Source organism: Limanda limanda, chromosome 7 (assembly GCF_963576545.1).
Source record: "Limanda limanda chromosome 7, fLimLim1.1, whole genome shotgun sequence".
NCBI lineage: Eukaryota > Metazoa > Chordata > Actinopteri > Pleuronectiformes > Pleuronectidae > Limanda > Limanda limanda.
The window spans coordinates 15,788,210-15,813,243 of NC_083642.1; the positions used below are offsets into that span (position 1 = coordinate 15,788,210).

The window sequence follows — 25,034 nt, forward strand, 5'->3', positions numbered from 1 at the left end:
TTCTATATGCCCTCTGTGTTTGTAACTAAAATTAATGGAAACTCCTCCTGCAATTTCAATATATGGTATTATGACGAAAATCTGACCTGAATAAAACTCCAAATTAAAAATAACCACAAATAACCATGAGTCACTTAATAAAATTTAATTGACAGGTTTCATGAATTCAATGTCCAACCTTTTTTCATCATAAAAAAAAAAATAACATCGCACAACTGCATCTGCTGGGTAAAAAAATCTATTATCTACAATGAAAAAAACAAACACTTAGGTGGACTGCACAATGAAGTAACCATATTGATAGAATACGTAATGTGATGCAACATAGACATTTTTTTTCCAACAAACACAAAAAGTCTGACCACAAATCGTATAAAATGCATCCACAGAATTGGGCATATTAGTGAGTACATCCAAAGCACACACTGGGGAAGAAAATAATTTCTGTACAACATCTTCACATTAGTTAAACATTTCTGTTTCTTGCGCATCAGATGCAGGTTGTTCTTGAGATGCTGAGTCCACCCCCCACAGCACAGGGGTTGAAAAAAATTGAAATGTCAAAAAAACGGGGCATCACATAATAATGGACACGAGAGCAGCATCGAGGCTCAACTAGTGTCTCTGAAAAAAAAATCTGTACCATTTACAAAAAAATATTTAAAGCAACAAGAATCCACAAGTTACAAATTCTCATATTTTTTACCAGACCAGGGTCTGACAGAGTATGGCTTCACAGCTTTCCTTTTCATCTGTGTGACCGAACACTGGTTACCCCAAACTATTTTTCATTACTGTCCGACAAATCCTCGTGAAAAAGCTGGTCCTAAGTGCTTGACCAGTAAAGCTGAGCATGAAATCCTCCTCTGTTTCAGAAAAGAAGACCAGTTCAGGGGCTCAGCAGCCACATGGCCAGCTTCCTGGAAGACCAGTGTAGAAGTAGAGAGAGAACAGAAGAAACCCAGTAACGGAGCTGCAGAGCTGTTGTAGTACGATGGGGCCGATGGGGGAGAAAAATGAGAGGAGAAGGTGTGGCAGATGGTTTGGCTGGGATGAAGAGTCTCAGGCAGGGTAAAGTTCTCAGGCAGAAGATGTTTGCTAAGAGACCCGGATCATCTGAGCCACCGTCTCATCTGCCGCCGCCTGGGCTGCCTCTTGCTGCTGCTGCTGCTGCATGGGAGAAGAAAGGCAATGAGGTCACAATTATGAAGAGTTTCATTCCTAAAGGAGACATCCAGTTTTCCAATAAATGGTAAACTAATTCAATCAAAATGACAAATTAAAAAATCTGTCTTTAAGTGCCGGGTTGACAATTTAGTCTTTATTTTTTTTCTGTATTACGGGAAAATTATGTATAGTTTGTGTTGTGCTACGTGCAGCTTCTTGTCCCACCTGTGCTAGGGCCAACGCCATTTCCTCCTTTTCCTTGGGGGAGAAGAATCGTCCTCCATCCCCTCGCTTGCGCTGCATAGCGTGACGGTGGCGAGACTCGTGCAGGTATTTCTGTCAGAGACAAAGCAGGTGTTTAGGATCATGGTCAATTAAACATTAGGTCAAAGGTCATTTCACGCATCCCCAAATATTATATTTTTCACTTTCGTCTCAATGTATCTAGCCATACAGCTACATTCAAAGTAATATCAGGAATACTTCTAATAAATTAAATGACTCCTTGTAAAGCATCAGGGTTGTACTACCAATCCCATTGACAACTAACACCCAAGTCTCAACCTTTATGCAGCTTTCAGCTCTTTGTTTGTCTCTCATCATCCACCCCACCATGAAATCTTGGTCTGTTACTCCCAAAACACAATATGATGTACAGAAAAAGCCCATTCAAAATAAAAAAGGATCTAATGAAGAGATGGACAAAGGCTAAATACAATTATTTGCATAAAGTTGGTAGTGAGGGTGACAGCTTTAAAATGTGTACATGTTTGTGTATGGTACGACAACGACCATCACACATACCCTCCTTTCTTTGGGGATCTTGCCCTCCGCCTCCAGCTTGGCCCGGGCCTGTCGTCGCTTCAGGATTCGATGGTACTGTTTGGCATTGACGTAGAGAGGCTCCTCCTCCAGCATCTCCGCCCCTGGCAGGGGGATACGCTGCATTGTGGAAACTCCACCACCTCCAGGGACCATCTGATGGAAGAAAACAGGCCCACAGCAATTAAACCCTCTAGAGTGGAAATATATAATATAACACATGGAGACAAACAAGCAGTTACAGTACAAATGGTAAAATGAATATCTGCAAAATCAACTACTTATGTGTTATCAGTCATTCTGGCTATATCGTCTTTTTTACCAGCAGACACTGGTTGACGTCACGTTGAGAATAGCATAAGGTCAACGAAACATCAACGAGTTTCTGCTGGTAAAGAGGACGACACGTGGGTGCATAACAGGGGTTGTGGTGTGTTGTTAGGGCGTTTTAATTAATGATTTATCACCAAATAATTAATTCACAAATCATTGCAATATGATTTCATTAAAAGATAATAAATTCCATTGCAAAAAAAATCCAAATTGTTATATTGTGCAGACATTGGCAGCAACATTTGTACAGACAGTACTTTTTTTTTAAACTCTGTGACCTTTACCACACCACACACCCTTTTGTGAGTCTACCCAAAAAAAAGAAAAAAAGAAAAGGTAATAAGATGCTGGATACCTCTGCAGAGGGTCTTACCATGACCATTCCACCTGAATTGACCATGTTGCCAGAAACGGGCAGGGTGACGGTCACAGTGCCTTGGCCGCTGTTCGTGGTGTTGGTGTTGGCACCCCCCGCCTGAACAATCTGGGCACCAGCCAAGCTGGATGCTGGAATTGTGATCATTCCTGTAAAGAGATTCTCATCACAGTTATTGCAGGAAAATCACAAGTCAGCACTGCACCTGTTTATAAAGTCTACAAAAGCACAAAACAAACACGAGAGGCAGGAGAGAACCGGGCTTACCCTGCTGCAGGACAGTGCCATCTGCATTGACGGGCTGGTAGACGATGGTCTGCCCGTCGGCTGTCTGTGCCAGCTGCTGGCCCTGGAGGCTGATCTGCTGCCCCTATGGAGCCACACGTGAGGAGATTCAGTTGTCGTATTGATAATGCTTTCATGCAATGGATTTAAAATTCACCCGGTCAAATTTTATTTTATGTTTATTTACTTTTTATGTAGTGTAAAGTTTGTAATGGTTTAATTATGCAATTTTTTTTTTACTTTTTTCTTGTCGGTGGGTGGGAAGGGTCAAGGGTTAATTGTGGTTCATAGAAGCCGTTCTGGCTCAGTGAAAGCACATCGTTGTTATCAGCATACATCGTGTAAGATATCCTACCGCTATTTTCTACCTCTAAGAATTTTTGTAAACACTACACTGTATGTTTGATTTATTGCTGTATGTGAACGAAAAAAAACAATAAAAATATGTGTAAAAAAAAAAAAAAAAAAATTCACCCAGTCAGAGTTGAATACCTGGTTCTGTCCAGCTGTGAGGGCTTGCTGGGGCTGCTGGATGATGATCTGCTGAGGCTGACCCTGCTGACCCCCGATCTGGATAGTCTGACCATTCTGCAGCTGGATCTGACCCGGCTGCACCAGCTGGATCTACACACAGACACAGTAACACACAAACATTGGTCCTATCCATGTATCTACCAGTATTATTCAACATATATCACTGTCCTCATCGAGGATAATGGGGTAAATCTTTAATACACATCACAATCTAGTAACTAGGCCTTATCCCTTACCTGCTGAAGTCCCTGAGCTCCAGACACAGGGACCTGCATTATGGTTTGCCCCTGACCCCCTGACATGGCCTGCACCATGATGGGTTGTCCTGATGATGTGATGAGCTGACCGCCGCTCACCTGGACCATGAGAGGCTGCCCCTGGACCTACAGGGAGACACAGAAGATATGTTATAGGAGAACTGGCAGTGTTTGGTACCACAGAGTTACTCACGGTTGACTTACAGGACTGCAAGCAGGCAACGTGAAATCTAGAACACCCAGGAAACCATGTCATGGATAAAAAGAATTGGATGATTTGTTATCATTCGCTCTGTTTTAGGATATACTAACATGAAACCTCCAGAGAGGATCTAGACTTGCTTAAAAACAGATGATTAGATGAGAGGAGATGCTTCCTTCAAATCAATTTGCAATCGAATGTACAACTTAACAAGTACTGATGGTCCAACCAACAACAACATCTAAGTGAGTGACAAAAATGGACAGCTGAAAGCCTGTGGCAGTGGATGAACCACAGGAAATGCCAGAGGGAAGGACTCCCTGGTCCTTTTATTAAGACAAATATAACCAGATGATGAGAAGTGACAGCCAGTGATGAATATGGATCCGTGTAGTTCAGCCCTGCATCCCCTGTCGGCCGTTCATACTCATCAGGAAGATTATTCGTGAAACTAGCTTTTACAAATGAAAGACGAACACTATTCAGACCTACAGTCGATTTTTGTTGTTCATTTTTCTTTTAGGAATGAGGGAGTGGGCGAAAACCGGAGTCTGGCACACAACACACTGTTCTGAGGAACATGCAGTTCAGGCAGCTGCAAGGCATGCTGGGGCAGGGGGAGGACGGACCAAACAGCATAGAGATGGAGCATGAATAAAAAATTAATGTAAAAAAAAAAAACAGCCTTGGTTGTGGCATGCAAACTGGCAACACTGTGATGGCACTGACACAGGGCGGCGGTGACACCACTACCTGGAGTGTCTGCACCTGCTGGCCTGAGGCCGTCACCACCGGCGCCTCTGTCTGCAGCTGCACAGCCGTCACTGTGCCCTGTGTCTGCAGACAAGGCAGGACAGTTACAATCTCACACAGGCAGTTATCACGACAATGGATCGGACCAGGAATCCGCTGGACCGCTGGGACTCTGATACCTGTGACCCGTGCTGTTGGATGTGAATACGGTTCTTTATCATAACCCACATTTATTGGGAGTAGGGTCTGAGCTCACCTGCTGCTGGATCTGCCCATTGCTGGTCTGCACAACTATCTGCTCCCCAGTGGTGGTGGTGGCAGTGGTGTACTGCTCCATGGCTTGTTATTGTCACAGCCCTTTTCTCTTAAGACAAAAGAAATACACATGTGCACAGTATTAGATTATTACAGTAAGATTCATCAATTAATAATACATTTTATACAACCACAGCCCCAGTGACCATCCACACATAGCTTATTCGTTTCCCATGACCTGATAGCAACTCATTATCATTGGACATTATTTGAATAAGGACACATAAGCGGCCTCCGTTATTCAAATCAAGCGAACCTGTATCCCACTGTACCACGTGTTGTGACTGTAATTTAGAAACGTGTATGAATATAATAAACATGCACTAGGATTAAAGAGAGGGTTACGTCTAGGTGTTATTTTTATTAACAGGGCATGATCGTATGAGAGCTAACACTGCTAGCGTCAGGTAGCAAGCTAGGCTAGCCAGATAAACGATGTTTGAGACACAGTAAAGCGAGGGACATAGGCAAAGTGCTAACTAGAGGAGTGGGGTGTGCTGGGCTTTGTTATAGTTTATGGAACGAGGCTAAACCGGTGGGTTGGACGCGGCTATTTCATAACACCCCCTTTGTTTGATAGTCGATATCTAAGCTAACTAGCTAGCGTTAGCCGCGGCTGGCGGAGCACCACACAACATGTTCCCTCTCAGGACCAGACCCCGGGAACCAGGAGGCTTGTGCAGCCTGATCGGCCCGAGTCGAGGCGGCAGAAAACGAGCTGCCATTACGCTCCTTGTGTTTTTTTGCCTCCTGCATTTAACCGGGTTAGTAATTTGGTTGGTCCGTGACAAACCAATCCGTGCTGACAACTACCAATGCCTTCAATCGGGTCTCCCTTACCGTGTCTCCGCTGTCCGGTTCCCCTCTGATTGGCTCCAGTACAGCTCGCTAAAGCCCAATCAACAAAGTGAGCGGACAAAATGGCGCAAATGAGACAACGGCGCCGCGGGAGGAGGTGCTGCGTGTCCCTCACACCCAGCTGCAGGGCCCCGGCTGGCCGGCAGGGGCCGCTGCGTCACAACCGACGTGTCAGTTCTTTCCTTTCTTCATTTGATCGATGTTTTCTCTGACTTTAGTTTATGAAATGACGCACAAGGAACAACCAGCACGCAAAATGTATAACACGGATGTAACTAAACATGTAAAGGTTATTTGTATACTGGGAAGTGAAATGAAAAAGAAGCAGGCACTGTGAGAAAATGGAAAAAAAAAATAATTTAATAATTTGAGCAAATCCTTTCTAAACATGTTTTGACGTTGTTATGTGATTATTAAATCCCAAGACGGTTTTCATTTTTTTATTTCTAAGAAATGTCATAACTGTCCAAGAGGTTACTGTTCTGTCTCTAGAGTCAGTTTATTCAGTAGCGGCGTACTTAATGATAATATAATACAATATAAGATAAGATAAAACTTTATTGATCCACACACCGGGGAAATTCAGTTTCTACAGCAGCAGGTAGGTCAGAATGATGTTGACAAGAGATTATAAATTATTTACAACAGGCAATACAGTTTTCCTAAAGGACACTAAAAGTGTGTATAGAAATGTTATAAAGTAAAGTGCAGTGGCACAGGATGATCACACAAGCAAAATGATGATGATGATGATGATGATGATGATGATGATGATGATGATGATGATGATGATGATGATGATGATGATGATGATGATGATGATGATGATGATGATGATGATGATGATGATGATGATGATTCAATGTTCAAAACACAGTTACAAGTAGTTTTAGAAGTTAAAACTGCAGAGTATGGTCAGAATCAGCTGATAAGTTTTAAAGCTAAACTAAGTTTCCCACCAGAAAATATTACGTCGGCAACAGAGGGAAACAGATTACCTCTTTTTCAATTATTTCTGTGAGCTGACTTCACTCTAGGCCTCATGTTGATGAGGAGAACTTTGATAAATGAATTGTGTCCAACTTTGCTTGATCATTTGAAGACAATAATAAACTTATATAGACCACTTATGACAAATCTGTAACAGCCTTTTCTGTGATAAGACCAAGTATGATTATTAAGAACATTTCATCAACAGAATAGGCCCCAATCAACTGAAAACATGTGCTATAGCCTCTACTTGAGCACAGACATATAGAGGAGAGAATTACAAAAAAGTGATTATCCAAATCCTCCTTAAATCAAAGAGGGAAAATACATTTAGTAATATATATCCATCTATTGTTTTAATTGTGATAACAGTTCCTGTAGATTGAAAGATGTGAGAACCTTGTTAGACATGCGGACAGTGCTCCAGATGAATTTGTGATACATATATATATATATATGCCACCTAAGTGATGTCTAATAAACCTGGAGTATTTAAATTGGAGAAAAATGTTCTAGTATTTTGTGCTATACTTTCTGTGTTGTTTATGAGGCTTGAACCAGACTCCGATATAGTATCTGTGCTACTTCACCTCCACTCCGCTAGTCGGCAGTGTTGCACACACTTTCTTCTGGTGTTTGCGGAAGTGTGTGCACGAGTCTCACAGGGTAACCAGTGTGGAGTTGTTTGGTTTTGGTGAAGGTCTCTCCTCGTTTTAAACTAACGGTGATGCAGTGAAATCCTCTCAGTGAGTATCATTAGAAGAATACGTCGCCCGGTCAGTTTCTGATGTTTCCTGTCCCACACCGGACTGTGTGAACCTCCTCTGCGGTGACAGCAGAACCCGGTGCCCGGGAGCATGGCCCGGCCTCTGCAGGTCCTCTCCCTGCTCTCCAGGCTCGCTGCTCGGCCACTGACTCCCATCAACAGGTTCTCCAGCAGAGGCGTCGCTCCGTGGGTCGGACAGAGCCATGTGCGCAGGGGCAGAGCTGCAGGACACCGCCAGGACATGTCCGAGGAGGAGGGTGGAGGACATCCAGAGGATGTGGAGGACGTGGAGGACAAGCTCCAGACCTTGATGGAGTAAGCGCCAGTCATCACACATTACGCTCATGTTAACGAGAATTATCTTGTGGTTGTATGCTGGGGCGCCCTATGAAAGAATATAATACTGTTCCGGGTGGTCTCCCTTCCCTCGGCAAACATAAACCACTCACTAGCCTGGAAAACCGTGTGATGATCTGTAGTTCAATAATAGAGAAAAAGAAATGAAGAATGAAAGAAAGTTATCACAAATATGCGCTAGAATAACCCTACATAAGCACAAACAGCCCCAACTGAGCTAGATAACCACTCCACATTTAGATATACATTTTCAAAGTGCCTTATGGTCTTTGTTATGCAAAAGAGATGTTTGGAAGGATTTTGTCAGGGTATTCTTGAGATAACACATCCACAAGGCAAAAAGAGGGGGTTTGTGAGGTCACTGACCTTAGACCACTAAAATCGAATCAGCTCACATTTGTGTCAAGGTAAGCATTTGAACCAAATTTGAAGACATTCCCAAGAGGTGATCCTGAGATGTTGCGTTCACAAGACCAAACATGTATTTTGTAAGTTCACAGTGAGCTGGTCATCTGTTAGTCCAAGTCAATATTTTTACCAAACTTAAAGAAACTAGCTCAAGGCGTTCTTGAACTATTGTTTTCACATGAATCGGATGGATGGTCAACGAAACAAAATGCCTCTAATGCACTTAATTCTCTCTGTGCGCAATGTAAACCACATCTCCTGTTTTTTTCAGTGAAGGTAAGAAGAGGCAGAAGACAGTGAAGTATCACATACTGAGGAGACAGATGACTCCACCAGGAGCTCCACAGAGGAAGCTGACCTGGGAGGCTATTGAGCAGATCAGGTGAGGAGCTGTCTGTAATCAGTTGAGCCACTAAACCAAAAAGAACCATTCACTTAATAAAGGCTTAAAATGTAATGTTTTCAGATACCTGAAGCAGGAGCAGCCAGAGGAGTGGACAGTAGAGCGTCTAGCTGAGGGCTTCTCCGTCCCACCGGATGTCATCCTGAGGATCCTGAGGAACAAGTTTGTTCCTGCGCCTGAAAGAAAAGCCAAGCAAGACACTAAAGTAATGGCTGCATTGAGTCAGCTGCCTTCAGGTGCAGGGCAGGACAGACTGAGGCTGCCGGGAAACAAGGCAGCGGCCTTACTCCCATCTGGAAGCAGAGAAGGTGCTTTAATCTCTGTAGCTAACCAGATGATGATCTCTGGAGCCCTGGCCAAGAGTCAAGCCCCAGTTACTGTTCTGCCCACCAGGCTCCCAGCTGGCATCAGGAGAGATGCCATAGAGACAAGCTCAACAGAGGAGGACAGGCCCAGCAGCACTAATCCAACAGAGGAGGACACAGAGGAAGAGGAGAGCTGGGACGGCTGGGTTTTGACAGAAAAACAGCTGGAAGAGTTTATGGAGATGGAGAAGCCATCTCCTGTGGTGCAAGTTGGGAATGATTTCTTTGATACAGAGGGAAACTTTATGTATAGAATATGAGGACTTCCTGTTGAAAGTGGGTGTCGTCATTGGAATATTATATTTCAATAATAAATAATCAACTCAGCGAGTAATAAATTATTATTTTTCCGTTCAAAAGCCTCTTTCTTTTGTTCATTTATTGGGAAATGAAGTTACCAAAACAAGTGGAAAGAAGAAATACAGAGCTGAAAAACACCTCAATACAAAAATTGAATCTGAACATAAAATAAAAACCTGAGTGGAATCACAGCTGGGGGAAATCCTGCATCCCAGGAAACAATGGGTTTTGACTGACTGAGGTACTGATGTTTATGAGTGTGTGCAATTTGGTGCAGAGTCAAATAAAAATCCAGATCTAGTGAATTTAATCGTGTTTTCACAAGATGACTGTTGGGCCTCGGTGGATGTAAACAGTGTAATTCTATTTGTTGCTATAAGTAGGAAATAATATTCAACAAAGAAGAGGAACATATGAATTTATTGGCAAACCCAAATAAAATTATTTCAAATATACAGAAGAGAGAAACAGCAGATACAAAGATGTAATCTTGTATATTTACAGAACCTTTACTATGCCTTATTTATTTATACAGTAGTTCTACTGCAAGAAAAAAATGTGTTACCCTCCCTCGATGCAATAAAACCTCATTAAAAAGCTCGGCAAGTCTCTCCCAGTGTACAGTCTACAGCAGATGAGTAATGACCCTGTATTCACACTCTTTATTTGAGTTGACTCAGTCAGAACATAGTCTCACACCAAGAAATGAGAGAGATGGCAACCAGGTTACCTGCCGCATTCTTTACATAGCTCTGTGGATTTAAATAGTATTGAGTGTTAACATGCAGTTCAATAGGAGCCCATATGAAACATATGTTCTTTCTGCTCAAGTGCAGCAAAGAGGAGTCACTGACATACTGGATGCAACTGGTTACACATTAGTTGATATAAATAGTTATCAGTAAACAGATGCCGGCCTCACATTAGAAGGGCCTCACATCAGACCCTCACACCCAGGCACTTGCATACCTGCATCAAGTTTACTGCACTCTGAACCTGCACCTCACAAATAAATAAAAACCTGCCACACATTGAAAACAAGACAGACAAATGATTGTGCAAGTAATATTAAAAAGCAGGAGAAAAACAAAACCTGTAAGACATGGACATGATCGGACGGATGTGTTGCGAGGTCAATCACGTTAAGCTTCATAATGACAGAAGTTTCGAGATGATTAAATAGATAAAAACAGTAGTTAGCAGTAAAATATACGCATATGAGACTTTGAATAACCCTGTCATTTTAGAGAATTTGCTTCACCTCAGATGCAAATATATAAAAAGAAACAATTCTCACGTGCTGTTGCAGCATAAAGCAATAGGCTACAATGTTTATCTTCCTATACAGCATTTACATTATTGAACCGTCTTCCGCACACACATACATTGCTTCTGTGTTACTATCACCAAATTATACTGATGTATTGGGTTTTCTGAATGCGTCGTAAAAAATATTTGTTGACATTTACTATCAAACTATAATAATTTTCTTTTTCATTTGCCGTGAGAGTTCAAAATTTAGTAGAAAAATGACTTGAATGATTATAAACACACTACAGTGATCATTACAGTATTATTACATTAACCATTAGGTCACATTTAGGAAAAAATGTTAAACTACAAACTCTTACCATACAAAGGACCTTGTGCTTTAGGCAGTTAGAACTGCAGACTTTTTTTTTTTTTTTTTAAATAAATCCTGTCTTGAAACAGACACTTTACCACCGTATACACTGACACGTAATGTGTTTCAAAAAAACATCTCCATTCAACAGATGGAGCAACTGGAGACCTTGAGAGATATTATTCCAAGAGGATTATTTAAGGTGTTTGGACAATGTATTGGGTCTAAACACATTATTGCTATCAAATCTAATGCAAATTAAAGTTTTCACTTGCATCTTATTACTTTGACAAAGGATCTTGGTACTGTAGAGCAACAAAACAATGGAGGTTCATATTCCCCGCAAAGATCACACCAACGGATTTCACAAATCAGTGCCAAGACAGGAGCCTCTAATATGAACTTATTATTGGCTGTTTAGACAGTTTAAATACTGTATTAAAAGTGGGGATAAAGCCTTGAGTAGTTTGAGATTGTGGTTTACCAGCTTCCAACAGCAATCCTTTTAACACCTTCCAAATGGAAACCACATCCAAAAAGAGCATGAGAAAAAGGATAAAGACCTTCAACAGAAGTGAAAAGTATAATTTCCAGGAGCACTCCCAGGTGATGGGAGAGGCAGGACCCGTAATGCAATGGAGGTGGATTTATACAAACAGCTTTGTTTCAAAAAACCCATTGCTCTGGCTGTCAGCAGCTCTAATGACTGCATCAGTACTTTGCTTAATTGCAGATTCAAACTCAACCAATCGAATCAGAACTGAAGCACAACACCACGAGATCTCCTTAGTTCTCCTCAACCGTGCATTAGTCCCAAGACGCCTCTGTACATTCATTATACTTCACAGATGAGTGCCGCAGACTCTTCGTCTGCTCGCTGAGGCCAACGTTCAGACTAGAGGGTGAAAGGAAGAAGTAGCTGGAGACAAGAGAGATGCAGGAACAACAGCTCGCCACCAGGTGGACTGGAAACCTGCTCCTGAGTTGCGTGACAGGTTGCGCCTGCTATTCAAGCAGGTCCTGTGCAAAGAGAAGAGAACAGCATACCATTGAAGTCAGAACCTGACACAGGTGAGCGAATCAGGCCATGTTTACACACACGCACACACACGCGCACACACACCCCCACACACACACACACGCATGCGCACACACACACACGCCTAACTCCATTACTCAGGTGACCTAGTTAAAAGTCATCTCAGGTTAATGGTGGAACATTAAAACACAAAGTCATCCTCTGATAATGAAAACCCAGCTACAGTTCATAACACCATTTGAGACTGGAACACATATGGTGGACAAACAGAGTACAAAGCTGTTCCCTCCCACACTCCTGACTCCAGTTTATCATTCAACATATTGTATTGGCTGTTATAAGCATATCACAGGTACAGGCAAATAAGTTGGCCCAACGAGTACCAAAGAATTTGCATTAGAGCAATGCCAGAGATGCAGGGTTTTCCAGGTAATTTAGAAACACCATAACAAAGTTGGTTTTCAGCCTAATCTTTGAAGGAGAAACCCATGTTCATATCTTGGCCTCTATATGAGGAGGTTAAATAGATCCACTGTACCTCATCTGAGTCATCGTGAAACACTATCTTCCCGTTCTCTGTGTGGTTGGTCTCCAGCGGGTCGTCAACCTCCGCAGCAGCAGCAGTGTCCTCGGCATGTTGCTGCAGCACAGAGTACCTGTGAACCAGGAACCTGAAGGCACATTCACAACACTGTCAGGTCACTTAAAGGTTCAGTTTGTATGATTTAAGTAGAAAGGGATCTATTGACAGAAAAAATAATCCTAGTGATGTTTCCACGAGTATGTGATGAAATGTACAAATTGTTGTTTTCATTACCATAGAATGAACCCTTAATATTTTACAAAAATTAAGCCAAGATACAGATTGTTTCCTTGGTCATGTTCTTCAATAGAAAGGTTTTGGTTAAGAACTGGACTATGAACATGAGCAGAGAGATGCACCGACCTGCCGCCGCAGACATATTTCTTCACAAAGACGACTCCTCCTGCGATGCTCAGTAACATGACGATGACGACCGTTACCACAATGGGAACAGACTTGGAGGTGTGCCCTTCGACCTGTTAAAAAAAAAAACAGCAGATAAAAGTGAAAAAGGGTAATACAGGTACTGATAAACTGTAGGTAAACACACACTGTGACTAAATCAATGTATATAACATGTTCAAGAAGCAGAGATACTGACCAGAAGTTGTGGGCCGACGAGGTCGCTCACACACCTCACACTGAGGTCGATCTCTTTACGCTCAGGCATCTTCCCTCCCTCACACTTATCTCCAGGGATCTTCCTATAGCTGTGGACCAAGAGCAATTCAGTCAGTGATGAAAGTTTAATTATTATTATTTTTATTATTATTATTATTATTATTCTCACCCAGTCCGAAGAATGACCGTTGACTGATAAGTAGATTTTCATTCACTTAAACAGGAAAACCATTAGACCTTTACTGGATGGTTTCATGATTTACTTATTGTGATAATACCACTACGTACCATTACCTCTACTAATACTTATAATAATAATAATAATAGTTTTATCCTCTTATCGAATAAATGTTTTAATAATTTAAATTAAATCTAACATTAAATAAGTGTAAAACAGTTGTTTTATTATTATTATTGGGTTTTCATTTATTCAGTAATTCATAAAATGGCTCAATACAACAACCTGCCTGTTGTACATGATTGTTTGTACTGGATTCTTCAGCTACAGGTTTAACAATATTGATTTTCTTTTGCGTCGCTGTGTGTATTTACAGTTTGTTTACCAAAACTTTACTTTGCATATTAGTCAGCCTTCTCGCTTTCACAGTAAAAACAGGCGAGTCATTCTCGCTCCCGTTTACTTCCTCTTCCTCTTACTTCTAAACCACAGATACTTCCTTATTCTCGTCACTCGTCTCCCCTGACTCAGACAAACACTATGGACAGCCCTCTGTCACTTTCTGTAACATAACATAGGTCAGTGTTGGTGGCCTGTCATGAACTGTTGTACACTTTTAATATTAACCTTTTATTACTACCACTACTCTGGTAAGACTGGTGAGGACAATAGACAATAAATAGATAATCATCAAGCACACTTGACAATTAATTTCAGGCAAGTCATGCGACATGTGCAGGGCATTCTTGACCACCTGACAGGTTGTCACAGAGACATCACCTTCATGGGTTGATATTATTTAGTTATTTGATGTTAATTAGGAAACCAACATGTCAGTGGCACACAGACATCTTTTACACCAAAATGATCGCTGTTGTTCCTAAGATTTAAAAAACAATAAGTACGTAAAGGCTCATGGCTATTAACTCTTTGACGCCCGGAAGTTCAATGCTCATCTTAATGTAGTTTTAGAAAAGGTGCAGTGTCACATCTACTGCCATAGTAAAGAGGAAGAAGAAGAAGAAGAAATGAGTGTTCTCCCGGGTGTCATGTTTCCATTACTGCCTTTATCTGCTGAGTGAATGCTGATTGTATCTATTCCCATTGAAGACGAAAGCCAGATGTTGGTGGGTGTTTAAACCAGTGGAAACAAGGCTACAGAGATCTGTTGGACATCAGAGACTGAAGCTGGAGTCTTACCCACTAGTCTGCAGTTGCTCCTCTCTCCCATGCAGACAGAACTCCAGCACTTTTCCTTTCAGGTCTGGCTGCTCCACACACTCTGATCTGTTCTCTTCACGGTAGTATCCAAAATCACTGCAACAAGCACACGAGTAGAAAAACCTACATTTACACTTGCTACTGTAAATATCCAGTTGTTTGACCTAGTAATTCTACTTTCTGAGTTTTTTGTTAAGCCACAATTATTTTTTACCTAAAGGTAAAATTCATTCCAGGATATCAAAACAATTCTTTTTGATACTGTATACCCAGTAAGAGAGTTGTTATCAGTCACCAAAAAATAATTTCTAACATTATCCAGAGACGTCTAATCCGATGTAACAGAGTGGTTGAGTTTGACATTTTGAGCGTGCATGTCAGAGTCTTACCATAGGAAGTCATCCAGGGTGCATGGACACGGGGTCGGCTGAGTGTTGACCTGGTAATCTCTGCCATTCCAGCAAACAGAGTCCTTCCTGAGACGCAGGAACTTCTCTTTGTAGCCCAGGTTGCAACCATCTTTGGGATCACTGATGTCGTCAGAGTGGGCCAACCATTGCACATAGTCCTTATCATCACCTGAAAACATCAGCATATTGGAATCTGTTTAAATATAATCTTTAAACAAAATCACAAAATATTAAAAAATATTTCCCATTCTACACAATTTTCTTTTTTTAAATCATGTCACTAACAGTCTCTGGTGAGAAGCTCCCTGAAGTCGATGGTGATGGAGATCCAGTACTGGCTGAGGAGGGAGTCTCTGTAGCCCCAGATGCTGACATTCATAGAGCGAGCCCCCGGCTCCGACGCCAGTCCAGTGAAGTAGATGGGGTCATCGGTGAAGTTGTGCACGCCCCAGCACTGTCCTTCATCTGTAGAAAACCTGTCAAGACATCAGAAATGTACAAACATCAGCCTTAAGAAACATAAAGGAGAATCTCATGGCTACAGTGTATGCAGGTCACAAGGTTCACCACTTCATCTATGTACATAATAACTGCAGAAATCTCTGTCTGTCTGTATGGGGAATGCAGATGTTATTGCCTCACACTTGGCATGTGTCTTGTTATGGGAGGGAGGTGTAGAATGAAAAATAAAAAACAACTGGTTCTTTAGTTCTGGGTTCTGCGTACGGATGTTCACGTAATTTTGAAAAACAGGTGTAACTGTAGCTTCAGGGTTCTGTGGCGTTCAGCAGTCGGTTGTTACTCACTGGAGCTCAATTACTGCAGTTCACTTTTACAGTTTCAGAAAGAAAGCTGCAACTAGCATGGCTACATCCCCAGCAAACAACACATTCTAAACAAACAGGTTTAGAACGGCACTGTACAAGTCCTGCCCACTCAGACGAGCTTCCTGTTGCTTAAACCTTTGCGCTGGACTCACCGACCTGAACTCGCTCTGCTGCTTAGACACACAACTATTTGAAGCATTTGCATATTTCAGACTAAACGAGGGAGAGAGAGATGTAAGGGAGATGACAGCTACTCAGAACCACAGTGGGCCGTGCAGCCTGCTCCCCTGGGCTGATCACCACCACACAACCACATTTACTTTTCTCTCTCTCTGATGTTTTATTTCTTTTTCATTGAGCCAGGAGCTGAATTTGTGTAGCGTCCCACTGAGAAAAGTCCCAGATCTCAGATGGCCACTCGGCCATTGTTTTCCCAGAGTAGAGAATTATTCTTCTGGGAATCTGTGAAACCCTTGTGGTAACAGTGCTTAAGATCTTACTTTATGTATTGGGGTTTTGGAGCTCTGTGAGTTGAAATAATAATAGTTGAAAATGGTTGAAAACCATTTTGCTTGTTCAGTTTAAGGGACTTGTTATTTTTGCATTCTGACTCACTGTCACACAAACTTTCCTGAGGGGTTATACATGAGAACTCAGATGTTGCTCAGCATATTTGACATAACTTTTTCTGCCAGCCCTCTTGTAAAATATCAAGAAAATATCAAAGTTAGCCTATTAGAGAAAAATGTATTCACAGCAAACAAGTAGTTGTGTTCATGACATTTCTAACGTGCCAATATTTCCAGAAGAAAAAAAAGGAACCATAAATGTAAAAAATGCAGCTAAAGATGTCAATCAAAGACAAGAATATTCAAGAGTTTTTGGTGACAAATGAAATGTGATTTATTTTCTTAATGGAAATTATAAGCTCTGTTCTGCTTCCTGCACGCTCTACCCAGGTGCCAACCCTCGACTGAATGTTCTGGACATTTTCGCCTCCGACAGCTGCGGTCTTTATATATGAAAGGCAATCTCCAAACCCAATTCTCTAGATATTTTCCAGTGTTCATATCTGAAAACAGCTTAAAACTGTAGCTCACTTGATGTTGTTGATAGGTTGAGTGGGGCTGTGCTCCACAGCCACCAGGAGTCCTCCAGAGTCCAGGATGGCGTAGTGATGAGGTCCATTGAGGGCCTTTATCCATGTATACCCTCCATCATCCGACACATACACATCGGGCTTCATCACTGAGATGGAATCACCAACGCTCCCTGATGAGAAATGTTCATCCAGATAAATAACTTCCAGATTATCTCACACAAAAAACGTACATATTCAGTGTGTGAAAGCGTTGAACTGGGATTTACCATGAGCTAGGATGAGACCCACAGCATTTGGTTCACTCAGAGGCAGCATGGGGACACTCAGCCTCATAGCGGTGCTGTAGGCTGCGTGGATGTGGAGACTGCACTGTGGGCATAAAGACACTCAGCATTTGGTATCAAGATATTTATAGGACCAACACTGTGTAGTATTTGGCTTCTGTTTCACTGCTAAACTGAATTCATCACACCAAACAATCAGTTCAATTGTTTTATCTTTGTTTTCTCTCAAGACGAATCCATTTGCTCTTTTTCTCTTTACCTTCTCTGGGTCCTTGGCAGTAGCATCACATTTGCTGTTGGCAGGTTTCCTCAAGGGAACCCACTCCCCTCCTTGATCAAACGACACCACAGACTGCACAGAGTCACCTGGAACAACAAGAAAAGAGTGGTAACATTTACAGGTAGTCTTCAGACACCCTAAAAATACATTGTTACTTAGACTGTGATCGCCCGCCATTGTCGAATGAGCCCTGCCACTGTTTAATTATTAAACAAAATTATTTTTACACACTTTAAAACATAAAAAATGTTCCCACTTAGTGTTTTGTGGTGTTGTTTTGTTGTATAAGTGTGTGCAGTGCTCTTTGTCTTGCTCTCTCCCTTCCTGCCTCTGTCTCCCTCCCTTTCTCTCTCTCAATTGGCAGCACTGAGGGAAATCCTGCCACGTCGGTTTGCCGTCAAAACTTTCATAAACTGATTTCAGACATGCACTGGACTCTGCAGTTCCCCAGTGTTTTCTCCGGTGGCGGTGCACGTGTGAAAGCAAATGTCTGACTACCGACTTGATCCGCCTGACCTCCCAGCATAAAGTCTGTAGAAGTTGATGTCTGTAGGTAGAGAACCTCCAGCTGTGCTTTGTGAAAGGCAAACTCTGGCTAAACTGTGTAGTCAATTCTTCAGATTGTACCCGGAGGTCATGTCTGAAAACAGCTATAAAGATTTACCACCCTCACAGGCAGCCAGCCCTCGTCATAACTTTGGCTGTAGGTGTGCATGTTCCAATTCCTCAGCTGGCATGGAGACTTTATTCGTATCTTTCCTACAGGCTCTGTTGCACACAGGAGTGAACTGTTTGCTCCCGTGCATTCACCCATCACCCACCCGCCCCCTGAGTGTGCAACTACAGCCAGAGATTGATCTAATTCTGAGGAAAACACTGTACAAGTAAGCTAGAGTAAGCAAGGCAAGGATCAGACCCAGTACAAATTTAACCCCAGAATGTTCATGTGGAGAAGGGAGAAAAATAGCAGATTTAAAAACAAAAAGAATTTGAGACAAAATGGAAATAACAGCAGCAGACATGATGGAGTTAAGATCTAGCTGGTGATGTGAGACATTTCTACTCAAGTGTCAGCCAGCCGCTTCAGTCAGACAGCACATCTAACACTGAACAGCTAATTAAATATTTACCCAACACCCTCGCTCCAGGGTGTAATGGAGAAGTCATATCTGTGTGTGTTTCTAAGGGAATCTGAGCACATGCATGTGTTGCTATCCTTTATCTAAACACGGACACACGTGTGGAGCTACCTTCAGCCAGGACACTGGTGACGAAGACTCCGCGCAGGGAGGTGACGTTGGTGAAGTCTGTGTCCCCCCCTGTGGTGGTATACAGGTGCCGCTCCAGCGACTTGGAGTAAACAGTGCCCCGGTCATCTGATACATAAATGGTGCCAAAGCCTGTATCTGTAAACAGATTCAAATGACAAAGAGGATCAAACATACTGAAGATTCATTCACTTGAGGGGTCAGCGGCTTTCCATCAGCCGCTATCTACAATGCAACTGAGGCGTTTCCTATCAGCCCTATCATCTTCAAGTATCATTATTGCTTTGATGTACAATAAAAGCGTGAAGTTGAAGCATAGACTTACCTCCTGGCTCGTCAACATGCATGAAGACCATTTCATCATTCGCTGCCAGGATGGAATAAAACTGCTCGTGGCCAACAGGGGGCAGCTGGGCCATGTTCCAAGTTTCGCCCTGGTCCACTGACACATAGATCATCCTCAGAGTCCCCTGCAGAGACAGTAAAGAAAATAAAAGTGAGTCGGAGAACAGCAATCAGAAAATGAACGGGTTAGAATGTAATTGCCTAATTAACTTGACTTAATACATAAAAGGCAAAGAAAACAATATTTCACAAACAACACATTTCCAGACATCTGTGACTATTAAAATAGCAAACCATGCAAACATGATAATTAATGACTTTATTTTAAACCATGAATGGAAACTGACGCTTTTTCCTAAAAACAAATGAAATATTTGGCCTCTGGGTGCCTGATCATGTGTTTGTGTTGATTTGGATGTTCTGTACACTGACCTTGCCCGTCATCACGGAGGCAAAGATGAAGCGTCCACCCAGGCCAAACGAGTAGATCTTACTGGCGACAGTCTTGGTGGTTTTACCGTAGTCTGACGTCCTTCTCAGTACCAGCATTCCCTGATCAACTGACACAAAACAGAAGAAAATGAGAATGTATGATGCAAACTTACAAGTGTAACCAAAAGTTACATGTAGGATTAACGGTCTAAATGATGAATATAGGCATGTCTTTACGTAGTTTGTCAATAACAAAATGTAGTTTGTTACCAAGGAGGTTATTTTCCGTAAATGTCTGGTGTACTATCTGGTTAGAATCAATTATTATATTAATAGCATATGTCATTTAAATTCTTTAAATCCAAACACAGTTAATAAAGTAAAAATAGGTGCTAATACAAACATGTAGAACATTTTCTTTTAAACTGTATTCGGAAATTTTGTCATACATTATATTTCATGTGGTCTACACCTACAGATACAAATTATGCAGTCAAAAAAAGGCCTGGGTTTAACTGTCACATGGTCATTATTAGGTCTGGCTTAAAGACTAAATCACTTACTGCAGGATCCGTTGAGGCCGGCTGTAAAGAAGATGCTGTTTTTCCTTCCCCTAGAATCAGAGTGGAAAGCAAGGAGAATTTCAGTCGACAGAGTCAAGGATTTAACAGCAAAATAGATGTGGATTTCCTTGTTGATGAGGATGTGACAGTTGTCAGTGTCCACACATTTCAATAAACAACAAAGTCAGGCTGAGAAACATTCCTGCCACGAGGATTCTCTACATATTTTCCGTTTACTCCTATAATGTTGTTAGTTTTGCTAAGTCGTGCAAGTAAGCACCACATGACATGGCTAATCAAATACAACCACCATGCAGACACATCCTTCTTTACTATGTTCTTTCTTTGCAGTGTTGTGTTTTCACATCTGAAAACTCGGGCCTTGATTATGACACAGTAAAGCCTGTTCAGCCTCTTTTGGGGCAGCATTAAAAGGTTATGTATGAGGAAGTCGGTTTCACACAAACAGTTTTATCATACACTGGTAGCTTCAAACCTGCTTTAAAAGTGAAATTAAGGTTATTTTGAGATCCAAAGGTTACTAGGCAACACATACCAGGAAGTGCATAAAAGAATAAAAAATAAACAATATTGCTTTGAGGGCTTGGCTTTTCAAACACGCACAGTTTTATGATTACATATTTTGCAAGGGTGTAGCAAGAATAAAAGTCTTGGAAATAACCTTGTAAACATGTCTTTGGCAAATGAATATTAATTTAAATTAGGGAAGGAGAGTAAAGCAGAACTGAGTCAAAACATATACTTTGCTTTGTCCATATGAAGCTGCAGTAATGATCATAAAACAGGGGACAACTGAAACAAACATAAAACATAAGTGGAGTCACATGAATCAATAGTCACCAGATCTCAACCCAATTCAACACCTATGGGAGATTATGAACACATGAGGGAACGTCCCCATAGAGACTTGAAGGAACAATGCCACTGTGCACTGAAGTGGCACAAGCTGAATACAGTCGCCCAACATGGCAACACCCTATGACAACACTTAATTACCGCTGATATATCTTTAATTTGCCAGCCGTCTATAGCTTATTGAAGGAATTAAATCTAAAGACAATAAACCACTGACTTAGGTATCATATACATTTTTGGAAATCCTTTGTATGGGCTACCTCTACTCCTCCCTACGCTCACTGGATAGATATTTCCCTGAGACACGGACTCCTGAGGATATTGAATAACAAGTGTTTGTTCGCACTAAGGTGACTAAGGTGCACCTGTTTGGGTTGTCTCTCACCATTTAACCAGACACACTGTGTTGTGGACCTTGTTCCAGGTGCTGCCAAAATCTTCAGACAGCCACAATTCATTCTGAGGATGAAAAAAAAAGAGAGTTTTCGAGTTCATGCGCAATAAAACCAATGTTTACACAGGTTAGAAGGAACTTGGTTTTCTAGATAAACATCATGGCCATTTTAATAAATGTACTTTGTGCAAACACACAGGGAGAATGGTTGACCAATGGGAGGCCTTTTGCTTCAAGGGAGTGAGATGGCGCTTACGGGTTTTACAACAGGCCATTAAAAAGGTCACCTGCCCTTTTAAGTTAAGGACTAATTACTAATCTACTGCTACTCTGAAATCCCCACATACAAACCTGGAATTTATATAGACTATTCGTACGCTACTCTCTCATCCAAACATGTTGACTTCTAAACAAAACGCAGATCTTTAAACATTCACTTACGCTCTTGCTGAGGACGAGCAGCACGGTGGAATTTTCAGGGTTGTATGTGATCTGCATCAGGGGGACGAATGGCAGGTCCCTGTGGGTGAAACTTTTCCCAAAGTCATCAGAGGTAAAGATTCGAGACCCGTGACCTCCGGACACATCGCCTGTCAGGATCACCTGTAATTCAGAGTCCAGAATTTCAGACTGATGAGGCCCCATGTAAATCTTAACAGTGGTTCATATGCTGCAGACTCACTCGGCACATGACTTACTTTGCCTGAGTTCTCAGGGCCGATAGCGATACCAAACTCTGATCTGATGAAGGTGTTGTCGATGAGGTGGGTGACATCCTGGAATGACTTCCCATAGTTCTCACTAGTAGGGAAATAGTCAAATCAAATGCAAATCCCAATGCAAATATTGACTTCTTTTAAACCAGTGATGTCATGCGACTTACCTTCGATAGAGTTTGGACTGCCCGAGTCTTATCATGAAGAAGGGCACCTGAAAAGTGGTCAATGCCAGGATGACCTGCAAAGAGAGAAGGTTCAACTGGTGCACTCAGAAATCTGTGAAAGAAAGTTTTTCCTACTGATCTCACAGTGGAACATGTTAGGTGTGATACTCACCCCTGTGCCATCTCCAACCCAGGCCAGGGACACAGAACCACTCAGGTCATTGAAGGTATACTGGGAGAAATGACAAAATATGTTCATGTATGAATAATATATTTAAAAACACACATCAACAATCACTGTACTCGTTGAGGAGTATGTGTAAAAAGCATTGTAAATAGCACAACACTATTCGTGTATTTGGCCTCCAAACTGCAAACTAACATTGTGTTTCCTCTAATCACACAAGCATAGATGAGGAAGTGTAAATGCTTTTTTGAAATTGAAACACAACTACAGAACACAATCTTAAAGTCAAGAATCATGTTATCACTTTGGCAATGCTTTCATTTTCAGATTGAGGCCTGTTGCCACAGATAAAAGTCACAAATCCTGAAATTCCAGTCAGTGGCCTCTAACTCTCCCACTGTTTTCAGACAGGTCTCTTTCAGCAGCTCGGGCTGAAAGCAGCTCCGGTGCCGATGGGACCTGCAACAGCAACCTGGGGGGAATGACAGGGCTGAGCCTCTAGGACTTCTGTCATCTTTAGATTACTAAGGCCAAGTATACAAAGTCAACAATGCAAAGTTGATCACATGGTTGCGAGGAGCTAGGAAAATGTGCACTACAGGACTCTGTCGGCCTCCTGTTTGCTTTAAGGACAGCTATAGGTCTTTTTCCTTGCTAAAAACTGTGGAATCAGGCGAAACCAAGTTCAGACATCTCTGCAGGATCCAAGTGCGAGTAAAGCCAAATATACTGTACCCTCTGTTTCCTAATAGACTGGCTGCTTGCTAACTGCCCTCACTACCGCACGAACACAGCTTTTAATTAGAAAATAACCACCGCACAGCCAGTCACATGGATCCTTCCCCCCCTGGGCCAATTTTCCTATGAACGCTCAGACAGCTTCACTCTCCAGTCAGGCAGAGGAGAGTGGGATCCTCAGACACACAGTGGGAGCTGCAGGCTTGACAACAATGAGATATAGGTCATGGCCACTTGATAGGGTTTGGTGGCGCTACGGTGCGATGGTTCCTAAAGTATGAAGGAATCAGGCGTTGTTACAGTCTTCTGTTGTGTGTCACTGCACCAAATATTCAAGACCAGAATCTGGGCAGCCTTGATGTGGCAATCACCAGAAAGACCAGAAGGGTCCTTTAGTGGGCTTTGGAGAAAGGTGTCAGGAAACATCTGAAGTTAGACTTGTGCTAAGGATCTTGACAATGACAGGCTTACAAGGGGAAACATAAATGTACAGTGAAATATCCTCCATCATCCTGAGCTCCTGGGCTGAATGGAAACCAGCCCATCACCAGTAGCTGTAGGATCCTGGAGGCCTGTACCTGGTCCGACACCTGCGCGTCGTCTCCTCTCGCCTCATTAAAGTGTCAGACGTGCGAAGTGGAACCGGACCCGCGGGTGAACTTACACGGTGGGTGTTGTCCGCTAACTTGGCGTCGTATCCTTGGAGAGCTTCACAGGAGTCGCCCTGCTCGGTGCTCCGGCGTAGCCTCCTGATAGGCGGTCGGGCGGCCAGCCAGGCGGGCAGGGACCGCTTAACCTGCCGCGGTGCTCCCTCCTCGGCGACCTGACGCCGGGCGAACAGCGGCTGTACGGAGGGCTCGGATCCCGGCAGGAAATCTGACCCGGCTGCGAGGAGAGACACCGACAGGAGCAGGACGCAGCGCAGCGGCAGAAGGAGTCCCATCCTCCGGGCTGTTGGCAACGGCAGGGATGGAAGAGAAGAAGACGAAGAAGAAGAAGAACACAAGAAACCGGGTGTTTATTTTTCCGGGAGAAAGTGAAGGTCGCTACAGCTCCAGCGCCGCGGATGAAACGCGGTGTTTCGAAGCCAGTTAATCGAGCTGCAGCTCCTCAGACAACATGATCCACTGTCACCACCGAGCAGATCCGTGATGCTCGGTGCGGCCACCGGGCGCTGCGATTGGCTGCTCCTCCATCGTGGTCCACCTATTCGCTTTTCTGATTGGGTGCATTCTGGAAGGGCGGTGCCTGAACAGAGGATCCTGCATAATGAGCTGTCAGTGGCTGTCAGGATAGGTTGAGTGATACTATCATTAACTCCATCCAGTTTCAACCTCATGGAAAGCAGGACAAATCCATTATCATTGACTGGCTGAAACATGCTGATTTAAATATATAAATATATAACCTTCAAGGTTGACAATTGATACACAATGGAATGGCACCTTAAACGGATGGTTCACCCAACAATTTAAATTCAGCGAGTTTGATTTTTTTCTGTGAACTATCACTTTAATGTTTTAGTACAACTTTATTACTATTGGGTTCAGCCACCAGCCTGTGTCACTTTAAACCTTATAATTCTGATAGTTAGATAATTTCACAAATAAATAAAGTATGCAAAATTTCCCCATTTCCCCAAGTTCTAAAGGATGAAATGCTTTGATACCACAACACAATTTGATTTC

The 25,034-nt window shown here is 42.5% G+C and overlaps 3 protein-coding genes across 8 annotated transcripts; 1 reads left to right on the forward strand and 2 right to left on the reverse strand.

The window, feature by feature from the left end:
- Positions 1-130: 130 nt before the first annotated feature.
- nfyal (nuclear transcription factor Y, alpha, like) lies at positions 131-5,952 on the reverse strand. Of its 6 annotated transcripts, none has more exons than XM_061074394.1 (10): positions 5,885-5,952; positions 4,986-5,093; positions 4,730-4,813; positions 3,754-3,900; positions 3,476-3,607; positions 2,966-3,068; positions 2,696-2,847; positions 1,972-2,145; positions 1,393-1,503; positions 131-1,170 (listed from the first exon to the last, which is right to left on the reverse strand). In XM_061074394.1, exons 2-10 carry the CDS (start codon positions 5,064-5,066, stop codon positions 1,099-1,101), a joined length of 1,056 nt encoding a protein of 351 aa, XP_060930377.1. In that variant the 5' UTR covers positions 5,067-5,093; positions 5,885-5,952; the 3' UTR covers positions 131-1,098. The 6 variants fall into 6 exon arrangements, with proteins under 6 accessions (XP_060930377.1, XP_060930375.1, XP_060930376.1 ...); XM_061074392.1 differs by having other exon boundaries at positions 2,678-2,847; XM_061074393.1 differs by having other exon boundaries at positions 4,727-4,813.
- Positions 5,953-7,548: 1,596 nt separating this feature from the next.
- On the forward strand, positions 7,549-9,550 carry ngrn (neugrin, neurite outgrowth associated). The gene is made up of 3 exons (XM_061075222.1): positions 7,549-7,973; positions 8,695-8,805; positions 8,890-9,550. The coding sequence occupies exons 1-3, from the start codon at positions 7,750-7,752 to the stop codon at positions 9,449-9,451; spliced, it is 897 nt and encodes a 298-aa protein (XP_060931205.1). The 5' UTR covers positions 7,549-7,749; the 3' UTR covers positions 9,452-9,550.
- A 342-nt stretch (positions 9,551-9,892) lies between these two features.
- Positions 9,893-24,460, reverse strand: sort1b (sortilin 1b). Its single transcript, XM_061074088.1, has 20 exons — positions 24,011-24,460; positions 22,594-22,653; positions 22,422-22,495; positions 22,237-22,339; positions 21,980-22,141; positions 21,530-21,603; positions 20,269-20,318; positions 19,706-19,833; positions 19,254-19,398; positions 18,911-19,066; positions 17,640-17,746; positions 17,363-17,465; positions 17,095-17,266; positions 15,453-15,643; positions 15,147-15,336; positions 14,737-14,853; positions 13,339-13,447; positions 13,101-13,213; positions 12,693-12,825; positions 9,893-12,135 (listed from the first exon to the last, which is right to left on the reverse strand). Exons 1-20 carry the CDS (start codon positions 24,287-24,289, stop codon positions 12,121-12,123), a joined length of 2,481 nt encoding a protein of 826 aa, XP_060930071.1. The 5' UTR covers positions 24,290-24,460; the 3' UTR covers positions 9,893-12,120.
- Positions 24,461-25,034: the final 574 nt, after the last annotated feature.